Source organism: Ursus arctos, unplaced genomic scaffold (genome assembly GCF_023065955.2).
Source record: "Ursus arctos isolate Adak ecotype North America unplaced genomic scaffold, UrsArc2.0 scaffold_6, whole genome shotgun sequence".
NCBI lineage: Eukaryota > Metazoa > Chordata > Mammalia > Carnivora > Ursidae > Ursus > Ursus arctos.
In genome coordinates this window covers 25,062,643-25,074,755 of record NW_026623078.1, presented here as the reverse complement: position 1 = coordinate 25,074,755, position 12,113 = coordinate 25,062,643, and the positions used below count along the sequence as shown (strand labels likewise).

General features: G+C 36.0%; 1 protein-coding gene across 1 annotated transcript in view; it reads left to right on the top strand.

Moving 5' to 3' along the window:
- Window positions 1–12,113, top strand: part of CPA6 (carboxypeptidase A6) — a 409,345-nt gene that overhangs the window by 352,489 nt on the left and 44,743 nt on the right. The window contains exons 10-11 of the mRNA XM_057307941.1: window positions 6,984–7,094; window positions 7,584–7,674. Of these exons, the coding sequence (XP_057163924.1) occupies window positions 6,984–7,094; window positions 7,584–7,674 (202 nt within the window). The remainder of the gene's footprint in view (window positions 1–6,983; window positions 7,095–7,583; window positions 7,675–12,113) is intronic.

Genomic DNA, 12,113 nt, shown 5'->3' with positions numbered 1-12,113 from the left:
CATTGAGTTCCTCTGGCTGCATATATAGCGCTGAATTGTGGCAGTGTCAACATTCCTGTTATCGGCTATTTCTTCTATAGTTCTACTTACATTTGATTCAAATTTCACTTCTACATTATCCCTTTTTATTCTTCTGCTACACTTTAATCTTTGTTGGCCCATTCCCTCTTACCATTGTCCATTTTTGTAAAATGACACACAGGTGGGAAACAAGGGGGCAACACAGCTACACACTTTGCTGTCTGTGTGTGAACTGAAAACTAGAGTCACCCACTGACAGACTTTAAAAGTCAGTCATAGATGTTGATGCCCATCTGTTATTTACATAATGATTGGTAGATGAAAGATCTAACACTGGTAACTAAAATTTGAACTGCACTTGTTAGAGGACTGATGTTATTTAACTAAACTGTGATAACTGAAATTTATGTATATTGGAACCCTACACACCAAGGACACCTGTACTTTCTTTTAGTAGATCTAAGATATATAGTAGATTTTAATAATGCCACAAAGTTTGTCCTGGCCTCTATTCTGTTGTTCCTGAGTAAACACAACCAACCATTATTATTAGACAATCTCAGTATAAGAGTTCTAGAAATGAGATGTGGTATTAGGAAAAAGTAAAGTGGACATGCACCGGATATTATAGTCCTGCTGGTGACACAAAGCATTTCAAATATTTATATTTTGTTAGAAAATGTAGATTTTTAAATCATCACCTGCCCTGTTAGATGAATCCCTGGGCAGTTCTAAGTACATGTTAAGTATGAAAGCAACTAGAATTTGAAGGATTACCATATGATTTTCCAGTTCTCCATCCCTCATTCATAGAACATTTTTGCTTGTGTTGCTTTCAAACTATTATTTAGTTACCATTTTGTATTTAATGAGCTTCTCACAGTATGACATCAAATGTCTTTATAGATCAAGCTCCATTTTGAAAATTTCCCTAGAAATTATACTGCTTTAATTAATTTTCCTAGTATTAAATTTTAAATACTTTCTTTGTGTTGAGATGTAACTACTTTGGTACTACAACTCTTTTCCATCCTAAGTAATTTTCCTCCAGTCCAGGTGAGGATATTCTTCGGCTTGACTGGCAATTGTGCCCTTCCTTTGGCCTCAGCTGTAACATGACTTCTTCTCCCAGTGTGCCCTTTGTTGAATATGGTTGTTATTCTTAGGTCCCTTATAGTGATTCTAGAACAAAAACAAAAACAAAGAATTTAAAAGCTATCTTTTTCAAATCCCGTAACACCAATTCTCAAAAAAAAAAAAAAAAAGCTCTAACATTTCAGGTTGTCATAGGGGCCTAAGAAATGATACTTGATCAAATCCAAAAACCGTGAAAAGGAGGGAAACTCTTTAGCCTGACTTTGTCACACTACACAAAGACTTTAGTGATTGTGAAGTTTGTCTTCAAGTTTAACGAAAGTGTATTTGGTGAGTTTGGGTATAAGACAAACAAATATTTATGGGGAAATCAAAATAGTCTTAGCAGGTGATGAATATCAAATAGATTCATTCTTTGTCTCTCTTCAGAAATTCCCTAACCTTGGGGGCGCCTGGGTGGCGCAGTCTTTAAGCGTCTTCCTTCGGCTCAGGGCGTGATCCCAGCGTTCTGGGATCGAGCCCCACATCAGGGTCCTCTGCTGGGAGCCTGCTTCTTCCTCTCCCACTCCCCCTGCTTGGGTTCCCTCTCTCGCTGGCTGTCTCTGTCAAATAAATAAAATCTTTAAAAAGAAAGAAAGAAAGAAAGAAAGAAAGAAAGAAAGAAAGAAAGAAAGAAAGAAAGAAAGAAAGAAAGAAAGAAAGAAAGGAAGAGAAAGAAAGAAGAAAGAAAGAAAGAAAGAGAAAGAAAAAGAAAGAAAGAAAGAAAGAAAGAAAGAAAGAAAGAAAGAAAGAAAAGGAAATTCCCTAACCTAATACCAAACATATTTTCCTAGCAAGATAATATTCAAAACTTCTCTGATACTTATTTTTCTGGCAAAATATTAAATCGATGAGGTGAGTGTAGTACCTAAAGGCTGCCACACTGAGGCATGTGATGCATTGTTTTGCAACTGGCTTTCAGATCACAATTACTAGTCTTCCTCATAAGGAACAATAGTAGTCTAGAAATTAAACTTGTAAAGCCCAGATGGAACTTGATTAGTAGGCATCTCCTTTCCTGTGTGTATGGGTGGTGTAAATTGATGGCTAAAAAGAGTCCCACACATTAGAAGGAAAGCACACCCCCTACTTAGGGTAATCATATGTTAGAATAATAGGAAATAGTCACATGGTCATCTTTTTTCTAGAAACTCCACCTAAACTACAAAAGAGAAATGATCTGTCCTATTACTTAAAGCATTCAAGCAAGGAGATCTCTCAATTGTCCTATTCAGTCCTGAACAGTCATTACATTGTGATCATTCTTGCTTTGTCTGACCAGATGGGGAATGGCTGCAATTCTTAGAGAGTTATAAAAATCACAAATATAGCATATGCAATACAATGACACCCTGTTTATTTGTCAGAGAAAGAACATGTTCTGGCAAGTCTTGGAAATTAAATCCACTCCAGAATAGAATACCAGAAAACAGCTTTCTAATTTAATACATAATTTGAATATAAAGAGCTTTAAAATGAGTCCATGTTAATGACCTCAAGATAAATAAAATTTGAGAAAATTATAAGAAAAAAGATCACAAATCTAAAATAATGTTCTTTAACACAACTCTCAGTGATTAAGAAAACAGACAAATTTTTAGCAAGAATATAGAATAAGCAATGTAATGAACTTAATCTACTAAACACATATAGAATCCATACCCAATAATCAGAGAATACATCTTCTTTTCAAGCCCAATTGAAACATTTACAAAAATTGACTATACACTAGACCACAAAACAAGGTTCAAGAAATACTAAAGAGTCTATATCATACAGACCAAATTTTCTGACTGTAATGCAGTTGTTAGAAAGTATTTATGAAAATGTGACTTAAAACTCATATGTTTTAAAATATAACATGTTTAAAGAAATGAAGGAGAATGTTCAATATTTACAACTAAATGGAAATAAAACTATTATATATCAAAACATATGGAATGTAGCTACGGTAGTACTGAAGAAGAATTTATAGTTTTAAATAAATACATTACAAAAGAATAAGATCTCCAAATTAATGAGATAAGCTTTCAACTCAAATTAGAAAAGGAAAAAGAGATTTAGCAAAAACAACAAACAGCAGAAACCAATGAAACAGAAAGCAAAGATATAATCTTTCTTATCATATCTTCATTTTATATTTAATTTTTGCTCTAGGCCTTGATGGTTTGCTCCCCAAATAATGAGTAATATAACCCTGATACCAAAACCAGACAAAGACAAAATAAGAAAGGAAATTACAGGTCTATTTCAGGAATATAGATGTAAATATTAGCAACTTGAATCCAGCTAACAAGAATACATATCATAACCAAAAAAGCTTATCCCAGGAATGCAAGGATGATTTAACAGTAGAAAATTACTAATCAAAATTGATTATAACAACTATATGATCCTGTTAATATATGAAGAAAGATTATATGCTAATTCAACATCCATTAATGATAAAAACAGCCTAGCATAGAACAGACATCTTTAATGTGTGTTCAACCTTAATTTCAAAATCAATGTGAAGGGAGAATGATCAAAAATAGGTAAGGCAATTTTAAAGTAGAACAACATAAAGAGACACATCCTACCAGATTGAACAGATTCTATATAAACCGTAGTGCAGTTTTAGTGAACAGATATAAACCAGAGTGCATTAGAGCAGTTCCATGCATTGGACAGAGGTGGCATATACACTCACTGGAGAGATGAACCATCCACATGAGTACAGTGGCGTAATTGGTCTTCCATAGCAGAAAAATAAGTAAATCCCAACCTCACACCATGTAAAAAGTCATTTCTAGGAGGTTCAAGGCTTACATTTTAAACAAACTTTAAAACAACTTTTTGAAGAAAATACAGGATAACATCTTTATGATTTTTAAGGCAGAGATGAGTTCTTAAATAACACTTCATACATACAATTGTGATCAAAGTTTTTGTATGACAAGGATATGATGAAAATAGGAATCAATAAGCTACAAGAAAGGAAGATGTTCAGGATGCATATAACCAAGTAAAGGATTAATATCCAGGAGGTAAGGAGAATAAATAGAGTTTAATTTTTTTAATGGGCAAAAATGAGTGAGCGATTTATAGAATCACCTATTATATAAAAGCTGTTCAGCGTAATTTGTAATGAGGGAAATGCGAAGTAAAACAACAAAAGCACAATTTCATACCCGTTAGATTTTTTTTTTTTTTTTTTTTTACTAAAAGCTCAACGATATCAAGGGTTAGTAAAGTTGTAGAGCGGTGGGAACTCTCATTCACTGCAGATGAGAGTATTTACCAATTTAGAGAGAAATAGCAGCATTTAATAAAGTGGAGGGCATATAAATCCATGGCCCAGCAAATCCCTTCCTAGATGTATAGTGAAGAACTCTCACACATGTCTAGGAGAAATGTGCAAGAATGTTCATTGCAATACTGTAACAATGAAAGCAACCTAACTCTCCATCAACAAAATAAGGAATCAATATATTGTGGATTTAACTAAAATGGAATACCATTTAGTTGTGCTGTTAAAATTAATAAATCAACTTAAGTGTCAAAAATTTGGGGAGAAGAGCAGACTGGATTGACACATCATGATCTCATTTACATGAAATTTCAAAGCATACACAATATTATATATTGTTCCTGAGTCCATGTATATATAGCAAAACATAAAATCATGCATGGGAATGATAATGCAAAAGTTAGGATAGTGATTACCTTGATAGAGGAGAGGAAAATGGGATCGGGGTATACTAAAAAAGGGGGCTTTGGTTTTATCTGTAATGTCTCAATTTATTCTTAAAACATTTAATAAATATGGCAAGATGTAGTTGGTGGGCACATAGATATAATGTTCTCTGCTCTTTTTCTATTTGCTTCAAATATATTGTGATTTTTTAAAAGGAAGTTAGTAATATTCTTTTAAATACAAAAGCATGGTGGTCACTTGCCTTAGAGGAGGAGAAGGTAGGATAAGATGAGAAAGTTCCCCTGCAGGTCTCTAGCATAGTCTGATGCTTAGGTGCTAAAATGATCCATGCTTGGAAAAGGGGAGACTTCCCAAGTTTGGACTGAGATAAATGAGCTATGGTCCCCGATGGGAGGCAGGGAGAGAGAGAAATTACCATGACTTTTCCCTACCCTTTCTTTCTTGCCCTGTTGCCCCAGCTCTCTTTCCTTCCACCTCTTCTCTCCCTCACTAGTATGGCACAGAAAGCCACAGCTGCCTAACTTTATGGAAGAAGCTCTCAAAAATGAGCTAACCATATATAGCTCTGTCTTTGCCATCCCCAGCAGGAGTCTGCCTCAGGTACTGGGGAACCTCCACTAATTAGAGGAAATCAAAACTCTAGGATATGTACAATCATATACCAGGAATTTTCCTCTCGTTTGGGGCATTAGACAGCTCATAGAAATTCAAGCAGCATGAAAATTCTACAGAAGCTATGTGGCCAAAAATTATTGAGCCTTAAAGTAAGGGAGAATTGTGTTAACTTGTGTTAATCTCCTAGATATTTAAATTAGATTCAATAAAGTTGTATTTAACTCTTATGTTCTTGAGCATTTCCGTATATTTTCATCATTATTTCTAATACAGTGATAGTTTCTAATATATTATTGGATTTGCTCTCCATGAACAGCATTCACATCATGTAAATGCCAATGCTGTTTACGATGGGTTCAGAAATCCTACAGAACTATATGTAAAAGAATATTGAAGTTTTAAGTATTAAATTTTCCAAAGCAGTATATATGTAATTTAAGAGTTCTTTTATTTTGAATTGTGTTTTTAATATAGTAAAAATTCAAACAGTCCAAATGGTTATAATATTAAAGGTAACTCTCTTTCCCATACATTGTCCCATGAGTCCCCTCCCCAGAGGCAGCCATTTTCAATTTCCTGTTTCTCTAAGATACCTTATATGTGGACAAATAGGCATCGAAAAGAATTGTTTTAAAAGTCCATTCCATAGCAATCATATTTCAAAATGTCTGTATTCTTACTACATTCGATGCTTTTCTGTTTGAGGCCAAATATGTAGTGCAGAAATCTTCAGGCTTGGGGTCAGACACAACATAAGTAAAACCCAATCACAAGAGCAAGGTTTTGAATCCAGGCACAATAAAAGTGACAGAGATGTTATAATGTTTATTAAACTTTTTATAGAAAAATCAGGAGAGAACAGTGTCAGTGCAATAAGTTCCAAGACCTGAGTCTGGTACCAGTTAGACATAAACAATTAAGTGACATGTAAAACTAGCTTGTGTTATGATATATCCTGTAATGATACCAAAATATTTGGGTAATTATTTTGTCTAAAATTGAATGTCATCTTTAAAAAAACTGATTTTACCAAAGTGTGTCTAAATAATTGCTTTCTTAAGCAGCCTAAAATTTAGCCAGTTCTGAAATACTGTCAGAGGTTACCCAATTAATCTGTTTTGCTACCTCTGCTAAAACGTATCCCTAACAAAAAGTTTGAGATAAAAAGCTCAAGAACGAATATATGATGTGGGTGAAGAGTGGGTTAAATAGGTGATGGGGATTAAGGAATAGACTTGCTATGATGAGCACGAGGTATTGTATGGAAGTGTTGAATCGCTAATATTACACTGTATGTTAACTAACTGGAATTTAAATAAAAACTTTTAAAAAATAATTTAAAACATTTTTATTTTAAAAAAGAGTATATAATGTCAAAGAGTATAATTCATATTAGCTCTTACTTTTCAACACAATATATTTGGTATTTCCCATGGATGAAAAGGATTTTCATATATTTTTTTCTAACCTGTATTTGGGATCCATTTGTAAGAAATATGTCACCTTTGTCTTTTAGGCTCTTCTAACATATAGGAGTGACCCAACCATGAGAAAAATGTTGAATCATCTGTATTTCTATATCATGCCTGTGTTTAACGTTGATGGATACCATTTTAGCTGGACCAGTGTAAGTCACTTTGCCTATCCAATTGAAAAGAGAGACTAAATAAATAGAAAACAGCCATAGAACAGGAAGGAATCCTAGTGGGCAGGCAGCCTAGTGATTCCAGAATGACAAAAGAGACCTCCACTCCCTGTCCTATCATAGCAGCAAACTTCTGTTTAGAAGTTTGGCTTTGCATGAGATTCCATATAAGTCAATATTTCTCCTTCCAAAGAAATTGTGAAAAGTCACTAGTCTAGCCCAGCTTATTCAATTTTGCTCGAGAAGAAATGAGCCCAAGAGAAGCTAAGAGATAGCAAGTGTGTGGCAGAAATTGGAGCATGAACCTGGGTCTCTACTGGTTATCCAGTCCTCTTTCTACTCCTTGGATTTGTCTGTTCCCAGAGGAACTCTCCCCACAGTGCTGTGATTCATTCACCAATTGTGTACTAAAATGCATGTGAACAACCTTTTGAGTATTTTTTCTATACCTACTTTCTTAATTACACCTAGGATCGATTTTGGAGAAAAACAAGGTCAAGGAACTCAAGGTTTCACTGCCGTGGAGTTGATGCCAATCGTAACTGGAAAGTGAAATGGTGTGGTAAGTTGGAAACTAACTGCAATTTGGATCCAGAGGTTTCCACAGCTTTCACTTTCAAAAATGATGGGCCCATTAGGACTCCAGTATAAGACTGATGTTTTTCTGTATGGGAAAACCTAATAGAGAAAAACACAAATATGTACATTGTAGCTATAATTTGCAAAAGAAAATGAAAGGGATTTTTAATATGCAAATATCGAAGATTTAAATCTGTCAACCCAAACCTGAAAATTGAAAATTTAAACACAGATGTAAAAGCAGAAAACTGAGGAATATTGGACATTCAGAAACTAAAACAGAACTGTGGTTTGTGGTATAAATCTGGTTAAATGTTTGCATCCTTTCATTGAGAACATGAGAGTAACTCTGATCCTGCTTTCATCTGTCTATGATAATCAAAACTACCAAATCCTTGTCTAGAATCCACCTATCTAAGGTCTCATACATTGATTGACCACTCACGTGGCAAATATATTTCCACTACATTGCACCCTTCATTAATACTTTTCAAGTGAAGAGAGGATGTCTTTTTAATGAAGGAAACTCTTTCAAAATAAAGAAGCAGGTAGGTACTAGAGAGGGGAAGGAGAGGAGGGAGAAAATTAGCCCTAGCTAGTATAGAGGAGGCAAAACTTCCCTTCTACCCACCTTGGGTTTTCAGCGGAAGCTCTTAAACAAAAAGGCAGATTATCAAGAGAAAAACAGATTATTAACGTGTGCGGCACATGTCACACAGGAGAAACCTCATGAAAAGTGACTCAGAGTGGCAACTTAGAACTCTGGCTTATGCAGCATCTTCAGTAAAGTTGTAGAGAAACGACAGGACAAAGGAAAGTAGTTTTGGGCTTCCAAGGGCAGCAAGCTGTGGGTAGGTAAATATATGGGAGGCAACTAATGGAGTAAGGTTGTTTGCAGATTCCTGTGGTGCTGTCTCTAGGATGATTAAGTCTGTCTCCAGTAAAAGGAGAATTTATATCCTCTCTTTAGGCAGAAAAGGAGAAGGTAGAGAGAGCTTTTCCTGCATTTCCTGCTGCTTAATTGCATTCAGCTCAAATTAAGTTTTACATCAAAGAGGGATATTTTGGGGTGACATATTCTGGTTTCCTTCACTAGTATCATACTTGGGTAGGAAAAGTATTATCGAAAGGCAGTTGTAAGGAGCTCCCCCTTCACAGAGTCCTTGCTTAGCTCCCTCATTCTATGACACTGGGTTCTGCATTAGACAGCACTTCTCCCATCCTACCCACATCAGACAGAGCAACTGAGCACGTGCTTAGACGCCTCCCACACATCTTCTCCGGGCAACCTCCCTTCATCAGTTAGAATTAGCAAATAAGAATATGGCTCTAGAATATTACAGACATGCTTTGATTCTACACCATTAGCTCAATGATTTGGGTGATGTTTTTTATCCATAAATTTATAACAATAACTTCTACCTCATAGCATTCTTATGGGAATTAAAGGAATATACATATGTTTAATGCCTAATTCAGTTCTAGTTTCAAACAGAGATCTAAATATCAGTGATCTATCCCTTCTCCCCCAAGCTACAGAATAGTCAATTGATCTCTGAGCCTCAGGTCCACTGTTAAAATATTTCTTTCCTTCAGGAGAGTGTTGTGATGAGAAGCCATAAGGTAACCTTAAACATGTTCACAGTTATAAGAGATGAAAAGCATGATGTTAATACTATAAAGCGGTATTAATGATGGCTGTTTATATTTTAAAATTTTTTCTTCAGGGTGCCTGGGTGGCTCAGTCGGTTAAGCTTCTGACTCTTGATTTCAGCTCAGGTCATGATCTCAGGGTCAGGAGATCAAGCCCTGCATGGGGCTCCACATCAGCAGGGAGTCTGCCCAAGATTACCTCTCCCCCTGCCCCTCCCCCTGCAACCCTCTCTCTCTAAAATAAATAAATCTAAAAAAAACTTTCTTTTTCTTCCACCTGGACTGAGACAAAAAGCTGTTCAAATTAACTCCCTAAGACCACTCATTTTTTAAAAATTCTTTTTCCCCCCTTTCTGATGTGACCATTTTGCATGCTCATAACTGTGTGTCCTATTTCACTAGTTGGCAGGTATGTGCCTCCATGTATGTCATACAAATGATGGCCGCAGTCATCTGAGCGAGTGCTCTGAATGGGTAACTAAGCTCAGGAACGCTAGCAGGCCAGCCAGCTCTGTCTGTATAAAGTTAGACTCTTGTTTATATCCCGTTACAAACAAGTGTCTTGCTTTCCATTGTTCTTTTTCCTTTACCAGCTTTTTCCTTCACACATAGGCCTTCACTGATTTCTTAGTTTCATCTGCAGTCCTAACTAGACTTCCTCTGATTCTTGACGTTTTTGAATCATTCTGATTCTTCCTGTGAGTCTGCACTCAAGATGTACAAGGGGATTATGTCAAATGTCAGTTGCAAAATGACCTTGATAGACAGTTGTGATATGGAAATGCAGGCAGCCTGGCTGGGATCATCTCTCCCCCCGCAAGGTGTCCCAAGGGGATGCCGCTGATCTGACAGGTAGGCAGATGTGGCCTTCCTCCCTCACAGCACCGTCTCCCCACAGCTATTTGCTTCGTCCAGGGGACAGTGATCCTCACTGAGGGAACCACTCTTAGGTCAAGAGCCCAGAAGTAATCGTAGTCCCCAAGTGAACAACCAGAGTATAAATGACATAGAAATGCCCAGGAACGTCCGGGACCATTGAAAACACTGTAGAGTCAACACTGTACTGACAAAAACAGCTGTTTCTTTCTCTTAAGCCAGTGAGTCTCAAATTTAAAGAGTAGAACATGAAACTGCTTTTTACCATGAAAAATCCATGGACTCCCACACAACAATATTACACTTCAGTGCATTTAATGTGGAGTAGACAGACAGCTTAGAGCATATGAATGGAAACAGGTCCATCTTTTCAATACTTCATAGCTTCCCCTGGGGGCCTTCAGGCCATGAAATGAATATCATTGCTCCAAAAGTAGATCCAGCAGAGAGACTCATCAAGTCAGAGTAGTGGTGGGAACCAAGAACAACTATACAAATTTTATTCATTACTTTGCCAATGTTAATTGAGCTCATACTCTCTGCTAGGTACTGTTGGGGGGGGGCTCTTTTTTCCCTTTTTTCCTTCTTCTATGCACTCTTTTTGGAGAATGCCACGAACACTGCCTCTTCCAAATTGGAATAAATTCAAGAGACGGGCAAAGAATTTGGATGATATCCATATTTCAGCTTTAATCCCTGAATAACTCAAGTGTTGCCTAAAAATAAATTATTATCAGGACAGCCTACAGAATGGGAGAATGTATTTGCAAATGATGTATCTAATAAGAGGCTTTTATTTAGAATATTAAAGTAACTCTTACAACTCAACAATAAAAAAAAACTCATTTTAAAATGGACAAATGATTCAGACACTTCTTTAAAGAAGATATACAAATGGGAGTAAGCACATAAAAAAAATGCTTCACATCATTAGCCATCAAGGAAATGCACTTCAAGATACCACATCACACCCACTAAGGTGGCTATAATAAAAAAGACAGACAATAACAAGTGTTGGTGAGGGTGTGGAAAAGTTGGAACTCTCAAAGTTGCTGGTGGGCATGTAAAATGATATGACCACTTGGGGAAACTGTTTAGTGGTCACTCAAAAAGTTAAACATAGAGTTACCATATGACCTACCAATTCCACTCCTACATATATATCTCAGAGAAATGAAAACATTTGTCCATACAATGTTTATACATGAATGTTTATAGCAGTGTTATTTATAATAGTCAAAAACTGGAAATAACCCAAATGTCTATCAACCAAGGAATAGATAAATATGGTATATCCAAGTAATGGAATGCTATTTAGCCATAAAAAGAATACATACTGATACAACATAGATGCAACATAGATGAAAACATTATGCTAAGCGAAATAAGCCAGTCATAAAATAATATTGTAGATTCCATGTATGTGAAATGTCCAGAACAGGCAAATCCATACAGAGAGTAGATCAGTGGTTGCGCGGGGCTAGGGAGAGAGGAGGAAAAATGCTACTGAGAAAGGGGTTTCTCTTTGGGATGATGATAATGTTTTTGGAATTAGACTGTAGTGACGATTGTGAATATACTAAAATTCACCCAATTGTACACTTCAAAAAAGTGAATTTTATTACCATTTAAGAGCAAGTTAGGCATTTAATGAAATATAACTCTTCTTTTTTAGAACACTCAATTACCTAATATTATAAATTAAGTATACTGTGGAGAAAACCACTTTTTAGCAGTATAATCACATATGCCCCTCTACAGATGTCCTTCTCCCACCAACACTCCCTCGCCCTATCAAAAAAAAGGGGGACCTTTTTTGATTGGGCAAATGTTTCAATAGATCACCTGAAATGAAAGGGAAACTACTATGTACCGGTTGTTTTCAGCCAATGC